The sequence below is a fragment of the Lactuca sativa genome, chromosome 2 (genome assembly GCF_002870075.4).
Source record: "Lactuca sativa cultivar Salinas chromosome 2, Lsat_Salinas_v11, whole genome shotgun sequence".
NCBI classification, from domain to species: Eukaryota; Viridiplantae; Streptophyta; class Magnoliopsida; order Asterales; family Asteraceae; genus Lactuca; species Lactuca sativa.
In genome coordinates, this window is record NC_056624.2 from 87,266,730 (window position 1) to 87,290,909 (window position 24,180).

Here is a 24,180-nt window from a genome sequence, read left to right on the forward strand (position 1 = left end):
TATAATTTCACATATTTATTTAAATTAACGATTATAATTGATTAATAATTTTGTGTTCTAACTATTAAAGTTTAATTAATTTTGTAGTCGTGGTTTTACGGGTTATAAACTAATATATATATATATATATATATATATATATATATATATATATATATATATATATATATATGTTTGATTGATTGAATAACTTATTAAGTTTGTAGATTGTTTCTGCAATATGAGAGTTAGTCATGAATAATAAGATATTGCTTCTATTTATTAAATTAGTTTTGGCAACCCGTCCTATTAAAAAATTGTAGCCCGTTCATTTTTTCATATCATTCAAATTGGACACACATGAGTTTAAGTCATAGATTACTCTTATTCCACCTCACCATCAATATGTTTTAATAAAAATAAAGAAGTTATTACATTTTTTAGGTAAACAAAAATCAAGTATATTTTATAGATCATTATTCTCATAAGATGCTTTTTTTAGTAAACTTGTTTTCTCAAACATAATTTTCAATCAAATAGTTGAGTTTCTAAACTCTTGAATCGAACTCACATTTTTCATAAATCAAACTCGAGAATGACTAAGGTGTTGTTTGTTTTTTCGAGACAAAATGTTTGCAGTCTGTGGACTACATCTACAAACCTCTGTAGTAGAAGATGTGGACCAAAAGTCTATAGTCTGAAAGAAGAAAATTGTTGTTTTTTAATATATGCATGCTGCTAGAATAAACTAAAATGTAATTAAACTGGATTTAAAAAAAAACGTAAAAGAGTTTTTCAATAATTTTATGACTTTAATATAGATAATTAACAATTGTAGGTCAACTTTTAGGTATTATATCGAAAGTGAAAATAAAATGATAAGAATTAACGTATATATTTGATAAAAACCAAAAACTTTGGTCGGACAATTATATCTAAACATTGTAATTATGGATAAAAGAATTTGAAACTTAAATCGGACGAAAACAATTTTTGACTTTAAATGAAGTTTTTCAAAATTTTATTCTAACTTTTCAATTAAATCAATTAAAAACTAGACATAAATATTTTTATGTGAAATAAATGATACTGTATTAAATAATGTATTACAAAATTTAACACAAAAATATAGGTGTTAAGTTATTTTTGGTAACTTAACTTTTGGTTTTTTGCTCACTTGGTCAATTAGCTCATTTTAAGCTTTAAAAAGTCACCAAACTTTTGACTCTGTGCTAATTTTAATCACCTAATTTTTGGTTTGGTCACTTTAGTCACCTAAGTTTTGGTTTGGTCACATAAGTTTTAGATTTGTGCTCATTTAGTCACCTTATTTTTAACATTGTGTTCATTTAGTTACCTAACTTTTAAAATTCTGCTCATTTTATGGCTTTATTTTAAAAGTTTAATGACTAAATGAGCACAAATTTAAAAGTTAGGTGACTAAATGAGCACAAATACAAAAGTTAAGTGACCAAACCAAAAGTTAGGTGACTAAATGAACACAAAACCAAAAGTTCAATGATCTTTTAAAACTTAAAATGAGTTAAGTGACCAAATGAACACAAAGTCAAAAGTTAAGTGACCAAAAGTGACTGAAACACAAAAATATAAGACAATATTAGCAATTTTTTTCATATCTATATAAACGGCTTTAATGATTATTATTGTAATTAAATATTTATTTATAAGTTTGTCACAAACTTCATGATTATGTCCTTGAAAAGTTTTTCTTTAAATATTATAACTTTTTTTTTATTAAAAATTGTTTATTAAAGATAAAATTGAAATAAATCTAAGTTTAAAATAAAAATAGAAAAAACAAAGATATATGTATTTTTTTAGGCTAAAAGATGTCTGAAGAAGTTTGAAGACTCCGGTCCACATCTACGTTAAGAAGATGCACAAACATTTTTAGGTTTCTAGTCTTCAAAAAACAGTCATTAAAGCCTAACTTCTGCACATAGTCTGTATGACACAGACAAAAGTTGCCAAAAGAATCTACGGTTAAAAAAAAAATTTGACATCAATCGAATTCAATATGTATCTAATACTATGATATCAAATTCGAACTCTTTTCAACTCGATTTTAAAATAAAAGTTAAAAAAACAATGCATCAATAATTGGGGTTCAAAAAAAGTATCTTTTAAAGGAAGAATTGGCTCCCTATGGTTAAGTACTTTTTGCTTTTTGAGCATATCTATACAAAGATAGAGTAAAAAGTGTCGCAATTATTTGGGGTCGGGCAAACAGCTTGTCAGCTCCATGTTCGTTGCCACTTCCAATGCCCATTTTTTCAGGGTTCATACACGGCCCAACACCATGATTTCGGACTTTCGGTAATTTATTCTTCACATCGCCATGGAGTTTTCTTACAAACTTCACATTGAATTCACCTGGCCCCTCTTTAAGAACAAGAACAATAAATAATATTATCTGCTCCCCTTCCATCGCATCTGTTTCATCTGCCTTTACTTTAGCAATCGCCGACACTTTTCACATCCCTATACTTCATCACCCATTAATATATTAGTTAATGCTTACACACATCTGTACAAACTACAAGAATACCCCTTTTCTTTCTCTCTCATCTATAAACTTTGGAAAGGGGTTTCCAGGAGAAAAAAAGAAATCAAACCCACCATTCAGGTAATGCTTTAAACTTGTGTGATTGAATGTTTGATTTAGATTTTGATAAATTAAAGTCCGAATGATGCGCTTTCTGTGTTTACTCGTTTGGGATGATGTTAATTTCGATTCTATGTGCACAAGCACCACTGGGATTGATTAAATACGTTGAAGTTGGATATGATTTGCTTGTTTGAATTCTATTTGAGTGAATTCGTTTGGTTTATTTGAAAATGTTATAGGATTTTTGTTTGTCAATTATTTCAAGTCGAATTATGGTTCGCTATTTTGTTTTTATTCATAGAGCAAAAGTTATATTATGGTTCTGTATCAAGATGTCTTAAAATCTGGCAACCTATTTGAATTCATATTTTTCGAAAAATTGACCGTATATGCTGTTTATCTCACTAAAAAAATTGAATTTCGTGCCAAGATTGGTATTGTTTCACAACAACGAAATTACTACGGATCATTTCTTTGCCCTGATCAGATTTAGATATGGTTGCTCTGATAATCTTTTCTATTATCTGATGAGATCCACCATTCATGATTATAGGCGTCTTTAATTTGTAGCTACCAATATTTTGTAAAATTCGGATGTTCAGTTATTGTATTAGATGCTGTTTAATCTAATGTTAGGTTGAATTTATGATTTCAGATTGGCTGAGAATCTGGAGATGCATATGTTTGATGAAATGGGATTTTGCGAGGAACTTAACGTTTTCTGTGCTCAAAATGCGCAAGGAGAGATTAGTTCTCTTCCAACTGAAACCGGGACGATGGTGGATGACGATTTCACCGATGAAGAAATCGAAGTTGATGAGCTAGAAAGACGAATGTGGAGAGATAAAATGAAACTTAAAAAGCTCAAAGAATCATGCAACACTAAAGAAAACATGGATACAGCAAAACAACGCCAGTCCCAAGAGCAGGCGAGGAGGAAGAAGATGTCCAGAGCTCAAGATGGGATATTAAAATACATGTTGAAGATGATGGAAGTCTGCAAAGCTCAAGGTTTCGTTTACGGGATTATACCAGAAAAAGGAAAGCCAGTGAGTGGCGCATCCGATAACCTCCGTGAATGGTGGAAAGATAAAGTCCGATTCGACAGGAACGGGCCGGCAGCCGCCGCCAAGTTTCAAGCAGATAACTCGATCGCCGGCGAGAACGAGAAGACGAGTTCAATTGGGTCGACACCACACTCATTACAGGAACTTCAGGACACAACTCTCGGCTCCTTGCTATCGGCTCTCATGCAGCATTGCGACCCGCCGCAGCGACGGTTTCCGTTGGAAAAAGGTGTACCGCCGCCATGGTGGCCGACCGGAAACGAAGACTGGTGGCCGGAGTTGGGTTTACAGAAGGACCAACCGGGCCCGCCGCCTTACAAGAAGCCTCACGATTTAAAAAAAGCGTGGAAAGTCGGCGTTTTGACGGCGGTTATCAAGCATATGTTTCCCGACGTCGATAAAATCAGGAAGCTCGTACGACAATCGAAATGTTTACAGGACAAGATGACTGCGAAAGAGAGTGCCACGTGGCTCGCCGTCGTTAACCAGGAGGAAACATTGGCTAGAGAACTTTACCCTAACCAGTGCCTGCCGGAACCGCCGGTTATGTCATCGGGCTGGACCGGATCTTTTGACGCTGGTGAGTATGACGTAGAAACTCAACCTGGACCCGAATCCGACTTTGAAATCCTGGATATCAAACCGGGTAATTTGGGGATATTAAATTACCAAGATCGAAAGCGGAAATCTCCTCCGACTCCATCAGAAGCCATGGATCACAAGATTTACACCTGCGATTTCCCAAAATGCCCATATAATCAACCTTTTCATGGGTTTCTTGATCGGATTTCAAAAGATAATCATGGACTGAACTGCCCTTATAGAAACAACGATCAATCACCGTTTGTGGGGGTTTCTAGGGTTCAGAACTTCCATTTGAATGAGATTAAGCAGCCTTTCGATGTTTCTATTCTTGGTGTTCCTGAAGACGGGCAAAAGATGATCAACGATTTGATGTCATTTTATGATGATAATATTCAAGAAAACAACATTAAGACCGATTCCAGAAATATAGCGGGTCGAAATGACTCGTTTTTTGGGCAGTCGGGTATCCGATTTCAAGGCGACAACTTTCCCCACCATGGATTTGAAGCAAATTCGAACCTGCAACAAGGTCACCATTTTGATCAGTGCAATGTTCAGCAAGGCGGTTTCAAGATGGTGTTTGGTGCTCCTTTTAATGTAGATTATACGCTGCCGAAGCAGGATGGGTCCATTTGGTACTAAACACATGAAGTATTCTTGTGTTTTTTTTTGGGGGTAAATTATAACATATATGGCTTCTTATTAGATGATGCCTGGTGGGACGATGGTTAAAACCATTTTCTGTGAGATTGAAAATGAAAGAACTAGAGGTCTTCTGATGTTATATAAATAAAAAAAGTTAATGTAGTGGGACTATGTTCCTTTTTAATCTCTATTAATTTTTTTCTTTGTGCATTAGGGTATGTCATGCAATGATAACCCCTGTCATTTCCAAAATGCTTACCATGTTTATCCATTAACATTCAAGCTGTAACAACCATACTTTTTCTGGACCAAGTCAAAATAAGGTTAATGTCAATGACTGTCTATTTGCTCATGTAAGTCATTTATTTTTACAAGTCAAAACCAAGAAAAAAAAGGAGATAAATAAATTTTCTCATTCATTGAATAGAGCTACGGAAATGATTTAGTGCAGTTTAAAAATAAGATTTATAGGGTGTGTTGGCTGTTAGGAAAAAAATTATATAAATAATTTAATAACAATTATATACGCTTTTAATTCTATGTATTGGTCAATAGTAGCATACTTAACAAACTTCAACAAGCTTTCCAAACAACAAAAAAATTCGTGACAATTAAGAAGACTATGCTAGGGGTGGACGGTATATACCAAAGATGCTTGGGAAGACAGATTTTCAAGTAAAGTTCCCTACGCTTCGTCTTCGTCATCTTGTACTATTTGTTTGTTTATTGCTACAATGAATGGGTTTAAGAATGGGAGGGAAGAAAAATATAAGCATTTCATGTATTTAGGGATAGAAAGAATAAGAATCGCAGAAAAATGATGTGGTTTTAGCAAATTAAGAGATGGTAGGTATAGATACCTAACACCCATATCCCCTCCTTAAGCTAGTGGGTATAATAATAAACCTAAATACCGACCACCCTAACACCCATAACCCCCTCTTTAAATTGGTGGGGATAATAATCCAGCTTGGAAACTATTTCAGTATGCAAATATGCATAAAGCCTCATAATGAGTTTGTGAAAACACCATCTATATAATCCTCATAGACACATGGGGAAAAATAGGAGTATTAATTGGTTAGTATGGTGTAGTTCTTCGTTTCTTTATGTGTAATTTGTAATCTTATTATCTGTACGTTGTTATTTCCGCTCCTCTAGCCACTTGCTAGAGGGTGATCTTATTAATATATTTGCCGGTTCCAAAAAAAATATAATCCTCATAGACCCGAGGGAAGGAGAAGTTGGGTAATCTTGAAGCTTCTCTCGAACAAAATTACAGTCTAATTCTATATGTTTCATTTTTTATTTTTGAGATACGAGGTTATTAGTGATGTAGATAGCAACAATGTTATATCACTTGAGATGAACAAGATTAATGTCAAGAATTTGAAACATGGTAAAATAGAACAACTTAACAATGCTAGTTCGGTACAAACTCGTCTCATTAAGTGATATTCAAATTCCATAGAGGATAATCAAATAATAAAGTGTCTTTTAGACTTCCATGATATAAGGTTGCCACTAAATATCATATATAAACCACTACAAGATCTTCCAGTGATTGGACAAGCTGTCTAAAATTTTCATAGTAGGTATCGATCTAGAAATTAGCTTTGTTATTGAGAACTAAGCCTTGAAAGAAAGTTTCTTTGAAATGCAGTAAAAAATATTGAGCATAATCATAATGTTCTTAACAAATATTTTGATCAATTCATTGAAGTATTATATATAAAAATTAAAGCTCAAGCCATGTATGAAGTAAAAAGTGTAACATTTATATATACATAAAAGCTTAAAACCTTCGGGAGCAGTACATTTTCTTTCATCTTTTGCCACAGAGCTTTGTTTTTTTAATTTCAAGCCACAATAATACTTCCCTTTTCCCATTCTTCTCTTCCATTCTTATCAACTTTCATTATTTTATTCGTTGTTTCCGATTTCCACGTCGCCACCCTCCTCCTCCAATACTCTTCTTTCGCTTTTCCTTACTTCCTTTTTCTGTCTTCTTCACTCTTCCTTACGTCTCTCTCCCTCGAAACCCTTCAATTGGCTGGCCATAGTTTGGATCAGCTCGCCGATGGCGGCGACGCATGAGGAGACGAAAATAGAGGTTGGTGATCGTTGTTGGTGCCTTTGAGGAACATTGTTGTTCTGAGTCATTTACTCGGAGAAAACGATATCCCGGAGGTGCTTCATCAGCGTTTAAGGCGACCAATGTTGGCGAAGGCGGTCGGTGGAATTGTTGGGCGGAGCCGCTATCAGCTGGGTGAGAGAGACTGGTGATAGCCCTCTTTCTTCAACGAATTCATGTATGTGTTTAAATATTCAAATTGTGTAATTTTTTTATTCTAGCACTCGATTTTGGAGCCTCCTAAATGACGACTGCCAATGAGGAAGACGATCAACTGGATTCCGATATTGACTTTCTATCGGACTCGGAATCGGAGTCGGGGTATTCATTGTATATTCTTTAGAAATTGAAAGCGGAGTTTCATGGCTGACATCAGGGCATACAACAGTATCCGATTGAGCGCCAACGTAACTGTTCAGCTCTGTTTTTTCTGATTCTCTTTGTGAATGTTCCTTCTTGGTGGCTGATTCAGATGGAGTTGAAGGTAATGTTTTCTTCTGCTTTGAGGGTATCGGCTATGGTGGTGGGGTTTCTTGGTCTTTGTCTACGTGAACCGGGATGGATATTGAAGATTTATGGAGGTTGTGACCGGTTGTTAATATGGAAGGCTAGGAGTGGTACTGGGTGGCGGTGAAGATGATGGGTAAACAAATTAGTGATAATCCATCTGATGTTTTAGTTTCACATGTTGATTTACGATTTATGATTGCACAATCCTCTTTTTCGTTTTCTGATTTCGTTGATTTTTGCCCTAAAGACAGGCAAGACATAAGAGAAATTAGAAAAGGACACATTTGCTAGAAGAGGATTGTGAGACGTCTGAGGAGGTGAACTCTCTTAAAATTTATATATTATGCTCACCATGTGTTTGCTTAAATACCCCAAAGACTAACAACAGTGGCACTGCTTATTTAAGAAACCAGTTAATGCGATTTTTAACTATTGGATTCAGGATTTTTGTTGATTATTTGGAGTAAAATGCTCACGTAACATTATAAAGAAAAATACTCAAAAAAAATGGATCCCAAAAGATCCCAAAGAAGTTACAACCAAGCTGATGATATATCACTGTATCTTTTATATATAATTTAGTAAACAATAATGAAATGCTTATAAATGTATTTGTGTAAACAAAATTTGTTTTGTGGGAAGAATGTGCTTATTGATATGAGCATAAATTCTGCATATGTCATGGCTATTTGTGGTGCCCAACATTTCATCTATATTGAGAACCAGTATTTTATTGTTGTAACTCTAAATGATGGATGAACCGATGAAGTGAATTTCAACTCAATCGTTGGCAGCAATCAGACAAGGTTCTTCCTTCAAACCCATTTTAGTTATACCCCCAAACAAATACTCTACTATTTTTATCTGGAATATTAGGTGTTTGCTAAAATGTCACAATGAATCCCTTTTAGTAAATGAAAGATGTTTTTTTGTTGTATTAATTTAGTTTCTTGAAGGAAGAAATTAATGTTTGTAATTTATATGTTTTTTCATTTTATCTTCAACATGTTTTACACAGATGATATATCTTGGAGCAAATGTTGTTGAAAGATTAAAGGCACAACAGGTAAGAAATAGAATCATATCTTGATTGCCTAACTGCTTTCCAATCATCATGTTACCACTTCAGTTAACATTCCTTGAATGTAGGCATATACAGCCTGTGAAAATGTCTGGTATAAGTTTCTATAATCTAATATCACATTTGTTTTGTTTTGTTTTTTTCTGTTATGATTTTTCTTTAGGCTTCAACTTTTCATAGGATTATTCCATGATGATCGTGTCTTTGGTTGCAAATGGTTGGGTATGTTTTCAATAAATTAGCATTCTAATATTGTTTTTGTGGCTTTAAATAAGTGAAAAATGACTTTTCCTTTCTTTGATAATTTATTTGACCTTTTTTTTTATATATATGACAGTTCTGAACAGGTCATATGCATAGAATAAGGATGGCAGTGTTTAAAGGTAAAATGATTGTTTTATTAGATTAAGAAGATATGTTGATTTATTGCTTTATATTGTTGCAGATTTTAATGTTGAGGGGCAAAAATGGTATTATAAGTTTATGGAAAGAACGGGTGATATGCATAGAATAAGAATGGAAGGTTTAAAAGTAAAATGTTTTTTTTTAAAGATTAAGAAGATCTGTTTATTTATTGCTTTATATTGCAGGGCATGAACATGTGAAGGCAGTAACAGCACCTGACTACGGTGGTTAATTACATTAAACTTGGAATGATGTTCATGGATTCACTTTAACCCTAGCAAATGAGGTTTTAATCCATAGGCTATGTGATTCTCTGATGAGTCAAACTGCAATAATCACTTAAATAGCACACAATTAAACACCCTTTAATTCTTCTATTGGTTTTCTTTTCCAGAAATCACATAAGAAGCATACGCTTTTAGAGAAGATGGTTACATACCTGAGTCAAAGAAAGCCAAATTACTCCAAGGACATCTTGACCGAATACAATTGAATTATGGAGATGTCGCAAGTGAGTCTTGTCATCATGCTGAGATGGCGAACAAGGGTAGTAATGGTAATACAGAGTCATTAGTAACCTAAAATCTTATTATATGTATTTTCTTGTAATTATTGGAGATTTCAGGACCTCCACAGTTGGCGACTCAGCAGAAAAAGATACTGATGTGCAGCTGTGGCAGCACGACATGGTCGCTACAGAGACAAAAATGATATGCCTGAAGGTTGTTTCTATTTTCTGATAATATCCTAAGAACCTGGTCACTTTAAAAATTATATTTGTGGTACTATATCAAGTTTTATCAAAATCATAATCGCTCTTATATAGAAAATTGAATTCATGTATTTTTTATAGGTGTTGTAACGCAGGCTAAAGCTCAGTTAGTTGGAATCCATGAGAGAGTAAGCAGTGATGCTGGAAACAATACTCAATCCGAGGTTTCTTCAACTGCCATTAATCCAACTGCAGATTTTTTTTCCAAGATATATATTTATTTACCAATATAGGCAGTGTACTTAGGTTTGTAGGTTATCAACGAATGATAAAGTTTTCTTGAAAGAAACCATTACGTGCATTTTTCTTTTTTAGGTGTTAAATGCACTAACATAGCAATATACTTTGGCTTTCCACATTTTTTCTCTTTTTTGAAATTTGTTTTGATTTTTTACCAATAACCAGCAATGCATAGCAATGTACTTTGAATTTACATTTTTCTTTTGTTTTTTGTTTTTGCAATTCATTTCATTTTTTTTTTCAAAAACCATTTTTTCCCTGGTTTTTACCTTTTGTTTTGAATTTTTTACCGAAAAAAAATCACATTCCTGTTACGTTCATTTTCCATTTTTAGGCGTTAAATGCAGTAAAATAGCAACGTATTTTTAATTCACACTACACCCTGAAATAGAAAAAAAAAAAAAAAAAAAAAACACAGCGCCAATGGGGCACAGAATTCCATCTAGTTCCAATTAATTATCAATATGTGGTGGAACCGGACAAAAAATCTTCCATGATAGGTAACAATTTCAACTTATACGAAAGAGGCATGTTGAGAGGTTTAGAATAGAACATAGAGTATGATGATAATAGTTTCTCGATAAAATTGCTCTAATGAACAACCATACAATTGTTGATGTTGATGAATTTATGTCAAAGGAAAAAATAAATCTCTTAAGTCTTTGATTTTGAACTAATCATCAAGAAAATATTTGAGACTATTAGGTTTCGGTTTTGTTGTGACTTTCCAAATCTTAACCGAAGACATTTGAATATTAATTTTCCAAGAACATATTCAAGTTAAAGGTTTTTGTGTTCTTTACCAAAGTAGTTGGTAGATGATATTATGTTCCTTCAGTACAAGTTTATCATTTGCACTATAATGCTCTTAGCTGAAGGCATAGGTTAGAGTTAGCAATTTGTTCGAAGTCTTCATGTGTGTATGTCCACATGTTAAGATATTATTGGTCATGATCACCCTGAATCTTGTTTGTATAAATATAATCTTACGATTAAATAGATTTTTTTTATACTTTTTGAGCTCATAATCTCTGATTATTTGAGCCATGTTTTCTTGTATTTGATATGTGATCAATCAAAGAGATTTCATACTATATCTAGATCATTGTTCAATCAATTTAATTTCGCACTACAATATGTCATCTTGCTATGATTTAACAACTGGTATCAAAGCACTACAAGTCATTATGTCGTTATGATTTAACAAGTGGTATCAAAACATGATTGCTCAATCCTTTAGGAATTTCATCTTATTTTTCAATCCTATATCTGACTATGTTTGTTGGTGTAACACCCTAAAATTTTCAAACTTTATAATGTTATGGTTTTAAAACATTCAGGAAGTCATCCGCTTTTAACAAAACTCGGTCCCATGAAAACATTTATATATTTAAACACTGGGTCTTACCATTAAACATCAATACAACTATAACAAGCAAAAATAAATTACATCAATACTTCAATAAGGAACTTAACAAGTTCCACTCCATTCTCTAACACTTGACTTCTAACGTCCATCTATCATCATCTCTTCTTAAGTGTAACCTGAGATACATGACATTAAAAAGAGATACGTAAGACAATACTGTCTCGTGAGCTACGCGGTTTTGTGACCCAAAACATTTACCACAGATTCATTAGAAAAATCTTTCATTTTTTCAAAACATATAATTTCAAGCCTTTTCAATGAAAAATCTTTTCATACATATAATACATATCATTTCATATATTATCATTTCATTTCAAAAGATATATTTCTACATTCCGTTCTATCAAAATGTAACGTCCGGGATTTATCACGTATTGTATTGCTTTTTATTCAAGTTATAATTATTAAAATGTTGGGATTTTTCGGGCGGAGCATACGTTGGGCGTACAGGGTGTACGTAATACGTACATGTGACAACCCGAAACTTATCCCGTTTTCGTTACGCGATTCCGTTAATAAAAATTCAAATTTGTTAACTTTTCCGTCAAACTCTTTGGTTTATTAAAATAATCTAGTTATATTTAATTAAATAATTTACGAATCGGAAACAAAAATCGTGCGGAAACCCGAAAATCTGGAAAAAAATCAAACATTTCTGATCGAAGTGGGTTTACGACCGTAAACTCGTTTACAGTCAGTGACAAGTGGACCCTTCACCTCAACCCTATAAATACGATGCCTCCGACTTCATTGGGACGTTTCTAGCCACATTCTCTCCTCCTCTCTCTAAGATTCATCAACCGTAAACTCACAAAATCGCATTTAAACTCCAAAAAACATCGAGAAAACCACGTTTGGAGCCCTTTGGAACGTATGGAAACACTCAGCTCGTCGAAATCAGCATCCAAACATCATTCTTCCGAGTTTACGGTCCAACCTTCAAAGACCGTAAACTCAGTTCTTGAGTTTACGGCCGTAAACTCGACAATCTTCAGAAACCGTAAACTCGCCAATCTTCAGAAACCATAAACTCGCCAACCTTCAGAGACCGTAAACACCTTTTTGGTGGTACATTTGGCTGAAAACCCATTTCTTCGATTCAAGCAAGTCTCGGTAACATTCCTCAACCGAATTCAAGTGTTCTTATGACACTTTATTTATCGAAATCGCTAATTTAGATACATATACGTATTTATTTGATAATAGGATTTCGTTAAGTGTCACGTGTAACAACTCGGGAACCTTCTTTTCAGTCAACAACTCCACGCAACAACTGTGAGTTCATACCCCTACATTTTTCCGTATTTTTAAGGTTTCGGGGGGGGGGGGGGGGGATACAAGCTAAACATAAATGTTTTTTTTCTTATGAGCTAATCATAAATGTTTTCAGGAATATACATAAAACTTATGCAAATTCATACTTTATTTCCTTTTTGCACTATGTTGAGCATAAGGGACGTTTTCACAATATTTCATAGTTTTCCGGACACGTTATTCACTACGTTATACATGCAAACTATAATCGGTATAGTTTGAGATTTCTCTAAAAACTTATCAAGCATAAGAACTTCTCTACTAAACATATGCACTGGAACAGAAACCGTTTACAGTTTATATCACTGTTTTATCATGATTTTCATAACTGTAACTTATCACTATACGTGGTATACCTTCGGATTTTCAATACGGTAGAACGCTACTGCATTACATGTAAACTAGATTGTACGATACTGTGAGGTGCTACTTCATTACTGTACCCTTAGGTGTACAGAGATAAATCCTACCACTGTATAACCAGAGTCTCCTGGAGGGAGAGCATGAAATTTGTGAAGAGATCTATTCGGGACTGACAATCCCACATCTGGACTGTTAGCTACAGTTTGGCGGGCACGCCTAAGATGTACAAATGTCATTTAACTTCAACGCCTGAAGAATGTTGGAAAGGTCTCTAGTCATATCAAACATGGTTATACGACTCACATTATGTCTAAATCACAGATAGTTTACCAACCTGGTTTTCTTCAATAGTTTTATTTATATCAAATAGAACTAAACACACTATGCATACTGGCCGGGCCAGGGTTTTCAAAACCGAATCATTTATGCTACGGTTTTACATTTAAATACGTATACTTCATGATCAACTTTAGTTAGTCACAGGATGTAGTATTTTGCTTATTTCTACAATTTTTAGAAACGAACATTCATGGTTGTATACGAAATCGATCACACTACATTTTTCACTAAAGAAAATATCGGATTTTCTTGAAACTACATAATCATTTCGGCTCGTGCATCAATAAGTTTTCATTACAAATTACTGCTTATGAACTCACCAGCTTTATGCTGATATTTTTCAAACTGATTGTATTCTCAGGAAATCAGTAGACAGGTGCCTGCTGGATTTTTCGAGGAACCTACGCATTTAGAGTTTTTAAGTTTTTACAATACAAAACTATTGGATGTAATTCAAACTAAGTTTCAAAACAGATGTAAACGTTTTTACCTAAGTATTCACTATAATGGTTTTGTTGCTATGATTGTTGTTATTCATTGGTTGTGATGCTATAAATGACGTCCTCCACCCCAGAACGTTTCCGCCATCGGTTTCGGGGTGTGACAGATTGGTATCAAAGCCCATGTTTATAGCGAACTAGTATACTGAACCTTACGTGGTATACAACTATAAACACTAAGCGGCCTAAGTGCTCTACGCTAAAAGTATACTTTCAAAATATAAAGTATTTTTATAAAAGTATACGAGCATGCATACATAACATGATTCGTCTTGCTAGTAGAACTGAACAAATGTATTTTGGATGCTGGAACGCTGCGGTTAAACCTTGGCAGTTATGTAATCATGTCTAGGGTGAATATAGCCTAATCAACTATATTCAGTCGAGACATGACTAACGTGTGTTTCGGGGTGACTGTTGTGCTACAGCAGGCCTAAAACTTACCAAAATCATGTCACATAAAATACTATAGGAGTATTTTTGCTAGAGTCAAACTTAGTACGCAGATTCACTCTAAGTATTGCTACCTCTCCTTCCTTAAGCGATAACTTACTGTGTTAGTAACCTTTCTATGATTATCACTCGGTAGAGCACTAATGACATATTCATAGGCTGCACTCTTACTCTAGAAAATTATTCTTTTTATATCTATCTTATGCCTATGTCCATCAAGAGCTTCGACGTCATTATCGGCATGGACTGGTTAAGCTCCAATCATGCTGATATTCTTTGCTTCGAGAAGGCTGTCCGTCTCAATCTTCCTTCTAGAGAAACCCTTATGATTTATGGCGATAAGCTCAGTTCGAACCTCTGTATCATTTCGTGCATCAAAGCTCAGAAGTATCTGCGGAAGGAATGTCATGCATTCCTAGCTCATGTTGTCAACGAAACGCAAAAAGTTAGAGTCCTCGAGAGCATCCCTGAAGTCTGTAACTTTCCTGATGTCTTCCCTGAAGATCTCCCAGGAATCCCTCCTGAACATCAAGTTGAGTTTCTTATCGACTTGATCCCCAGAGCTACTCCTGTAGCTAAATCTCCCTACTGTTTAGCACCAGCAGAAATGCAAGAATTATCCAGTCAGCGCAATGAGCTGATCAACAAAGGATTCATAAGGTCAAGTTCCTCACCCTGGGGAGCTCCGATCTTATTTGTGAAAAATAAGGATGAATCCTTTCGGATGTGCATTGACTACCGAGAGCTGAATAAGCTGACCATCAAGAATCGATATCCTTTACCCAGAATCGACAATCTCTTCGACCAACTTTAGGGAGCCAGTTATTTCTAAAATATCGATTTAAGATTAGGGTACCATCAGTAGGAAGTTTACAAGAATGATGTGCCCAAGACAGCATTCCGAACTCGCTATGGACACTAAGAGTTTGTAGTAATGCCCTTTGGTCTGACTAACGCACCGGCAGCATTCATGGACCTGATGAATCGGGTGTGCCGCCCTTTCTTAGACAAGTTCGTGATTGTGTTCATCGACTATATACTTGTCTAATTCGCGGAGTGAAGATGATCATAAACAACACTTGAGGCAGGTGTTGGAAACATTAAGGGCGGAAAAGCTATACGCGAAATTCTCGAAGTGCGAATTCTGGATCAGGAAGGTGAATTTCCTTGGACACTTGATTAGCAAGGAAGGGATACACGTTGACCCATCCAAGATCAAAGCGATTGAGAATTGGTCTGCACCGAAGACACCCACAAAAATCCGGCAATTCTTGGATCTCGTGGGCTATTATCGCAGGTTCATCCAAAACTTCTCCAGAATCGCTAAGCCTTTAACTACCCTGACACAAAAGGGTGTAACCTTCAGTTGGGGAGTCAAGCAAGACACTGCGTTTCAAACATTGAAGCAGGCCCTGTGCAGTGCACCTATCTTGTCCTTGCCCGAAGGGACGGAAGACTTCGTGGGTCTACTGCGATGCATCCAATCAGGGCCTAGGTTGTGTGCTCATGCAATGAGGAAAGGTTATCGCCTATGCCTCGAGGCAGTTGAAAACACATGAGGTCAATTACACAACTCATGATTTGGAGTTGGGAGCAGTGGTCTTTGCGTTAAACATCTGGAGACACTATCTCTATGGAACCAAGTGCACTATCTTCACTGACCATAAAAGCTTACAACACATCTTTAATCAGAAGGAGTTAAACATGAGACAACTGTTGGATAAGGTGTCTAAGTCCATAACTATTTCTGGTAAATACTTGACCCAACCCGGCATGGTCCATTTGGGTTGCATGGCACCATGCAATTGGATAAACTAAATGAGAGAAATAACACATATGGTTTATTAATATATTATAAGTTCTAATATATTAATAATATTATTTAATTAGTTTTGATCAAGAATTAATTTAGAATTAATTAAGTGATCAAAAGAATAACTAATTAAATATATGGGTAGATTATGTAAATCTTCCATATCTTATATAGTGGGCTAAAAGGCTCCATGGATTATCAAGTTGGGTTCCACCCATAGGATGCTCCATGGAGTTAACCCACGGATTGAGAAATGAAGAGTCATGTTACATTAGGGTTTTACCTAATGCAACACACTATATAAGGACCATGTCTCTCCCCAAGAATTATAAGTTCTAATATATTAATAATATTATTTAATTAGTTTTGATCAAGAATTAATTATGTGATCAAAAGAATAACTAATTAAATATATGGGTAGATTATGTAAATCTTCCATATCTTATATAGTGGGCTAAAAGGCTCCATGGATTATCAAGTTGGGTTCCACCCATAGGATGCTCCATGTAGTTAACCCATGGATTCAGAAATGAAGAGTCATGTTACATTAGGGTTTTACCTAATGCAACACACTATATAAGGACCATGTCTCTCCCCAAAATCGGCTACACTAGTGATACACTAGAGAAACAAGAGGACTTGGCCGATTTTGAGTGTGTTAGAGTATTCTATAAAGTTTATACTTTGCATTTGGTGTTGTGTGAAGCATTTGAGGCATCACACTTGTAACGCCCGTAGATCCGGACTAGTCAATTAGAGGCAATAGGAGTCGAAAACGACTTTTCGACAAAAGATTATTTAAAATAAATAATCTTAACCAAGTTGTAGAATATGTCACAAGGTTTCCGTACATATAAAGAACGCCGAAATCCGAGTTATAACGAAGAAGTTATGACCTGTTGAAGTTTCGCGACAGAACCGGCACGATACCGGGAAACGTAAATAGTGAATTTACGATAGAGCGAGATTTAGCCTTAGCGATTTAAACGAAAGTTGTAGAATATGTTAAACTAAGAACATCGATAAAAAGAACGCCCAAATCCGACTTCGTATGAAGAAGTTATGATTTTTCGAAGTTTCGAGTTAGCAGTGTACAACCCGAAATTCGAATGTTAGATCGAGCGGTTTTTAGCCGACACGACCTAAATGAGAATCAAAGATCTCGTTGAGAGTAGCGTAACAAGAAAAAGATGGGCGAAAACGGATGTCGGATGAAGAAGTTATGAGGATTTAACGGACCAATCCTGTCCCGGCCTGTTAATAATATAAAATTTAAAATCGAGGCAAAATTAGCCGATGGAGTCTAAACGAAAGTTGTAGAGTACGTTCCCGCCTTCGCGTGGATATAAAGAACGTCAAAAACGGAGCTCGTACACGAAAGTTACGAATTTTTAAAGTTTATGATCGAATTTGCGAAGGCTGATAAGGATTGATGACGTGGCGCGTTGTGGGCCGTCCGATGATGGTCTCAGATCTCGCTTCGGATCATGCCACGAAGCCTCGCTATTACGCCCCGCGTACGAGAAAGCTACGCCCTGCGTAACTCGGTCTGATCCATCCGATGAGTGCAAGACAGCTGGGTCCGAGCTGGAGATCTTATCCAAGGAGTACGCCCAGCGTACCCTCGGTACGCCTAGCGTAATGATCGAAGCCTGACCCTATAAATTGAGGTGCGAGGCTGCCATTGTTCTTCACTCCAAATCCACTTCTTTCTCTCACTAGTTTCCCTCTCTAGCTCATCTAAACCCCCCTAAACCCTAGAAAAACCCCCTAGCACCCTAAGGAAGCCCCTAGGCTCCCGGAGTCCCGAGAAAAAGGAGTTTTTCGGTTTCGAATCGCTGCTCCAATTAAGTTCCGATTTTCGATAAAATTCGCTGTAAGTGTGCTACGCTTACGCAATTTTTAATATAGCTTTCAAATAATTATAGGAATGTTATTAGGTCCTTAAAATAATTATTTGGGCTATTATTATGAGTAATATTGAGTGTTATTAACACTTAATAATAGTCAGACTAATTAATTTGTCGCGGTTATCGTTAGACTAAACCCTAGTGGTATTGGTACTAGGTTTTATCGAAGGAAAAACGTTTTGAGAGTATCGAAGCGCTGTCCGAGTGTTGAGTCATCACCTTTCAAGTAAGTGTATAGTCCCTTTCATCTTACACATAGATATGAAGTATTTTATATAAACTACGTGCTATGTGTGCATATTATCTGAATACTTGATGTCTATGCTGGATGAACGTTTTATACATGTTTTAAAGGATTTAAACTGTATACGTATTTTATATATACGAATATGTTGGGTATGAGATGGGTAGATGAATGATGAGAGATAAAAGATGACGTGAGTATACATTGGTAGCTATAGACTTAGTGCCTATGGGACGAACACCGGTAGCTATGGACTTAGTACCTGTTAGACGTTGGTAGATATGGATTTAGTACCTGTTAGGAATTGGTAGCTATGGACTTAGTACCTATTAGTTAGACGCTGGTAGCTATGGATTTAGTACCTGTTAGGAATTGGTAGCTATGGACTTAGTACCTATTGAACACTGGTAGCTATGGATTTAGTACCCGATGAGTAGGATATAGCAACTATGGATTTAGTGCTTTACGAACGAACATCGGCAGCTATGGATTTAGTGCCAGTCCTATAACCCTGGAAATAAGGGACTTCGGAATAAACGAATACAGAATAGATGACTCTTAGGTTAAAACCTTAAGAGTAAAGAAGATAATGGGGATGGGTAATTGGGTGGATTGTTTGATTGTTTAAACATAATATTTATATTATTGTGGGTTGAAAACCCTATGTACTCACCAGGTTTCCCAACCTGACCCACTCAGTTTATTTATATCACAGGTGTTGATATGAAGTCACTTTACACTGAGGGATTTAAAGAGATGTAGATCACTATTGTAAAATTGTAAGTTCTGTTTATGCTTATGTTTCTGTATTAACGATGACATCCCAAACATTATAAAATGAAATAAATACGTTTCTTCGAAAATGTTTTAATAACGTATCTACCATGTTTTTCTGGGAACAAATTCCGCAACATTTTTATAAAATGAAGTACTCTGATTTTTATAAAGCATAAACAAAACCGGTCTTTTCTGGCCGTGATTTTGGGGATGTCACAACACTTGAGGTGCTAGGCTCACAAGGTTTCAAGGAACACTTACAACAACAAGGTATGTAATTCTATCTATTATTCAAGTTAGAATTGTTCCCCATATATGCTAGATAGGATCATAGCCTTGGAAATCAACTTTGCATGATAATTAGACAAACATAGATCCAAGGTTATTAGGGTTGCATGTACACTTAGGAAGTGTTAGAATGCTCAAAACCCAACAGTGGTATCAGAGCCTAGGCTTGTTTGTTATTTGTGCTAAATAGTTGAAAAAGTCGATATTTTTGCAATCTGACTGATGAACTCGCCGAGTCCATGGGGGGACTCGCCGTGTTCATGTGAATCTTCAACCTACTCGCCGAGTAGGTTCATGCACTCGGTGAGTAGGAGCCTCAGATTGCAGATTTTCGACTTTAGTTGCTGGAAATGGACTAGAAACATTACCCTAAACTGTTTTGGTACTTGAAAACTTGTTTTAGATGGTGTAATGTATTTGCTAATCCATTTACAACAACTAGTTATCAAAATTACAAAGTTTTAAGTGTAATTTTTGATTCATGAAAGTGTTCATATTCATGTTCTTGATCTTATGATGTTTAGATGATCATAGGAATTATTTGTAACCTATGTGGTAGATTAATTCTTGATCATTATGTGTTTTAATGGAGTCCATAACTTGTCCTCAAGTTATGGAAAACCAAAAGTCACCTTGTTTAAAAACCATTAAAAGAAACATGGGTTATAAAAATGAAGAGTTTTCATTTTTAATACCATAATAAACTCATAAGTTATAAGAAATGAAAAGTTTTGAAAGTTTACAAAACTTGCCCTCAAGTTTTGGAACAAGTAAAGTCTTGACTAAAACTTTAGTTCCAACCCTTAGAATTTTAAAAGTTAAAATTCAACCCTTATACTTATAATATTATAAGTTAATAATAATATATATATATGTATAAGATTAAAGTTGTCTTACCGCTAGTACGCCTCATTCACGAAGCCGGACTATAAGGTGGGTATAAGGTTGTTGCCTATAAAATGGCAACTTAATGGGTGTCCACTCTCACCCACCGCTTGCTTGACTGGTGGAGGGTCGTTAGCCGAACGGGTAAGACAAGGACTTATAAATTCTCATTAAAAGTATGATGAATATTATAAAGTAACTAAATGTTTTATTAAATTCCAAATCTTAGTTACTTTAGGAAAAATGTGAATAAGGTGCTAATCCATGAAATTACACTTTACACTTTGTCTAAGTCGTTAGTGGAGCGTGTGTGGTTAACCGGCACACTAACATGGACTTAACAAGGTAGGTAAAGGGTGACTTAATATTTATCATAGTATCGATGGAGCGTGTGTGGTTAACCGGCACATCGATTGAGGGGTAATTTATTAAGGGTACCAAGTAATTTGCATGGTTACTTTACACCTCGTTTTGTGATCCTCGGCATCCTAGTCACAAAACTTGGAGGGCACACTCGGGATTGAAACATGCCTTTGAAAAGTTCATTGAATCTCAAAAGAATATAGGAGTTTCTAAGAACCAAATTAAATATTTTAATATTTCGACTTTGGTGGAAATTGGTGAATCATCATTCACCTACCTTTCAAATATGTTATTACTTAGATTACGACATACCTCTTCTAAGTATAATCTATTGTGATTGGGTCCTAGCCTTAATACTACATTTGGGTGTTTTATTAAGGACTATCTCTATTTCTAAACTAAACTTTTCTTCTCTTCAGATGTTTGCAAACACTGCTGCTTCTGGCTCTAATCCTAATGGCTCCTTTTCTCTTATGAACTTGTGTGGGAAAGTCACTTTTGATGGCTCTAATCCTAATGGCTCCTTTTCTCTTATGAACTTGTGCACGACAAGAGAGGTATGAAATCATCTCCTCCATGATAACAACCCAAATGAAGGATGGAGAATCCATCACGGGCCACATGCAGAAAATGCAAAGATTTGTGGACCGCTTGCTAAAGCTTAATGTGAACTTCCCCGAGGAGCTAGCAATAGATATTATTTTGCACTCCTTACCTTCATGTTATGATCAATTCCGCATGACATACCACATGAATAAGGAAGAGGTCACTATCAGCAAACTTCAAGGACTCTTAAAGACCGTGGAAAGTGGTCTTAAGGGTAAGACGGTTGTTACTTCTCCTACTCCTACCAACTCCACCCCTGTCTTGGCAATCGGGAAAGGACGAGGGAAGAAGAGAAAAAGTTCTTCGAAGGGTACCAAGGTTAGGACCCTTGATGGCTCTTCTTCAAGTGGAACCAAGAAAGGTTTCATCACTCCTTCTTCTGACCCAAAAGAGGCTGAATGCTTCTATTGCCATGAAATGCACATTGGAAGCGGAACTGCCCAAAGTACCAGCAAGATGTGAAGGATGAGAAAGTTAAACCCAACCATGCAGGTATTTACACTATCTTATCTAATAACTCACCCCTTTCTAACTCATGGGTCCTTGATACTGGGTGTGGTATTCATATATGTTCTGATTTACAGGGACTAAGAAGAAGTGAGAATGTGGAGCAAGGAAGAATAAACTTGATCATGGGAAACATGAAAGCTTCACCTGTCACCAAGATTGGAGTTTATACTTTATCGCTAAGTAGTGGGTTTAGTTTAGATTTGAATAACTGTTGTTATTCGCCAGAAATGGCAAGAAATATTATTTCCTTTCATGCATTGTATAAACAAGGTTTCACCTTTTCATTTGATAATGAAGTTGGTTCGATTAATGCTTTTCTTTAATAATGTTCTTTATTTTAAAGCATTACCTTGTGATGGCGTGTATGAAACTGTATCTGTGGTTGATAACTTAGGAAATAATGTATTGTGTGTTGATTCTGTTAATAATAATAACTTGGATAAAGCATCATTATGGCATTGTCGTCTAGGACATATAAGCAAGAAACGCATATGCCAACTCCAAAAGGATGGAGTCTTGGAGTCATTTGACCTAAAGTCTGATGATAGTTGCGAATCATGCTTACTTGGAAAAATGACAAAGTCACCCTTCACAGGTTCTTGTGTGAGGGGTGAAGGTTTGTTGGACCTTGTACACACGGATGTGTGTGGACCATTCAAACATACCACAAGGGATGCTAATCGTCATTATTTGACTTTTATTGATGATTACAGTAGATATGGATATGTCTACTTAATCAAGCATAAGTCAGAGACTTTCGAAAGGTTTAAGGAATTTAAACAGGAAGTCGAGAATCAATTAGGCAGGAACATTAAGATGCTTCGATCCGATCGAGGTGGTGAGTGTCATAGTTCAGAGTTCCTCAACTATCTTAGGGAATGTGGGATTGTATCACAATTGACACCTCCCAGGACACCGCAGTTGAATGGTGTGGCTGAGAGGCGTAATCGAAACTTGTTGGATATGGTTTGTTCCATGATGAGTCGAGCTTCGCTACCAATCTCATTCTGGGGGTATGCCTTAGAGACTGCCGCCCATATTCTTAATCTAGTCCCTACAAAGAAAGTTGCCAAAAATCCTCACGAGATGTGGACTGGTAAAGTACCTAAACTAGACCACATCAAGATTTGGAGTTGCAAGGTTTTTGTGAGGCACGAGTCTCATGATAAGCTAGAACCCCGAAGCAAGAGGTGTATTTTCATCGGCTACCCAAAAAGATGCTTTGGTTGCCACTTCTACAGACCTAGTGACAATGTGGTCTTTGTAGCAAGAAGAGGAGTCTTTCGAGAGAGAGAATTTATAAGCCAAGGAGACAGTGGGAGACAAATTGACCTTGAAGAACTTCAAGAGTCAAGTGGTGAAGGAACTTCAAACCCTAGCCCTCAACTTGAGGAGGAAACTCCTGTTGAGCCAATTGACGAGTCTGTACCTCTGAGGCGTTCCACGAGAGTTAGGAATGCACCTGAGCCTTACTATGGTTTCCATATTACTGCGGAAGGTGAGACACTTATTAGTGATGAGACACTAGTAGGTTTGGATGAACCTAATAGCTACGCGGAAGCCATGGCAGGCCCCAAGTCTGCGAAATGGAAAGAGGCTATGGATAGCGAGATACAATCCATGTGTGACAATCAAGTTTGGAACTTGGTTGAGAATGTACCAGGTCGTAAGACTATAGGGTGCAAATGGATCTTCAAGAAGAAGACCGACATGGATGGTAATGTACACACTTATAAGGCTCGACTAGTTGCAAAGGGCTTCTCTCAAATTCCTAGAGTGGATTATGATGAGACCTTTTCTCCAGTAGCCAAGATTAAGTCTATTAGGGTTATGTTAGCCATAGCTGCATTTCATGACTATGAAATTTGGCAAAATGGATGTCAAAACCGCTTTCCTTAATGGAAAGTTGATTGAAGATGTTTACATGAGTCATCCAGAAGGTTTTGTCAGCAACGACTACCCTAATAGAGCGTGTAAGCTTGAGAAATCCATTTATGGATTAAAGCAAGCACCTCACAGATGGAATCTTTGCTTTGATGAAAAGGTCAAGGAATTTGGCTTTTCTAGGAGTGAAGATGAATCTTATGTTTATGTCAAGGCTAGTAGGAGTATAGTTAGCTTTTTGGTATTGTATTTGGATGACATACTACTCATAGGAAATGACATCCCAACTCTGCAAGAAGTTAAGTCCTGGCTTGGGAAGTGTTTCTCTATGAAGGACCTAGGAGAAGCTACCTATATTCTAGGGATAAGGATTTTGAGAAACCGGAGTAAAAGACTAATTGGACTTAGTCAAAGTACCTACTTGGACAAGGTGTTGAAGAGATTCAACATGCAGA

At 36.0% G+C, this 24,180-nt stretch overlaps 1 protein-coding gene and 1 long non-coding RNA gene across 10 annotated transcripts; both read left to right on the forward strand.

Moving 5' to 3' along the window:
* Positions 1-2,184: 2,184 nt before the first annotated feature.
* On the forward strand, positions 2,185-5,115 carry LOC111892792 (protein ETHYLENE INSENSITIVE 3). Its single transcript, XM_023888838.2, has 2 exons — positions 2,185-2,626; positions 3,264-5,115. Exons 1-2 carry the CDS (start codon positions 2,514-2,516, stop codon positions 4,900-4,902), a joined length of 1,752 nt encoding a protein of 583 aa, XP_023744606.1. The 5' UTR covers positions 2,185-2,513; the 3' UTR covers positions 4,903-5,115.
* A 1,652-nt stretch (positions 5,116-6,767) lies between these two features.
* LOC111892793 (uncharacterized) lies at positions 6,768-10,240 on the forward strand. Of its 9 annotated transcripts, none has more exons than XR_008230201.1 (11): positions 6,794-7,174; positions 7,261-7,682; positions 7,797-7,866; positions 8,568-8,615; positions 8,794-8,852; positions 8,968-9,013; positions 9,076-9,161; positions 9,221-9,321; positions 9,430-9,591; positions 9,661-9,757; positions 9,889-10,240. It is a non-coding gene; the product is annotated as an uncharacterized LOC111892793 (long non-coding RNA). The 9 variants fall into 9 exon arrangements; XR_006188006.2 differs by having other exon boundaries at positions 6,797-7,174; positions 9,076-9,153; XR_008230205.1 differs by having other exon boundaries at positions 6,768-7,174; positions 7,797-8,355; positions 9,076-9,321.
* The last annotated feature ends 13,940 nt before the right edge of the window (positions 10,241-24,180 follow it).

Coding starts and splice junctions, on each gene's coding strand:
- LOC111892792 (XM_023888838.2), top strand. CDS start 2,514: ATGCTTACACACATCTGTACAAACTACAAGAATACCCCTTTTCTTTCT. Junction 2,627..3,263: donor AAATCAAACCCACCATTCAG/GTAATGCTTTAA, acceptor TTATGATTTCAG/ATTGGCTGAGAATCTGGAGA.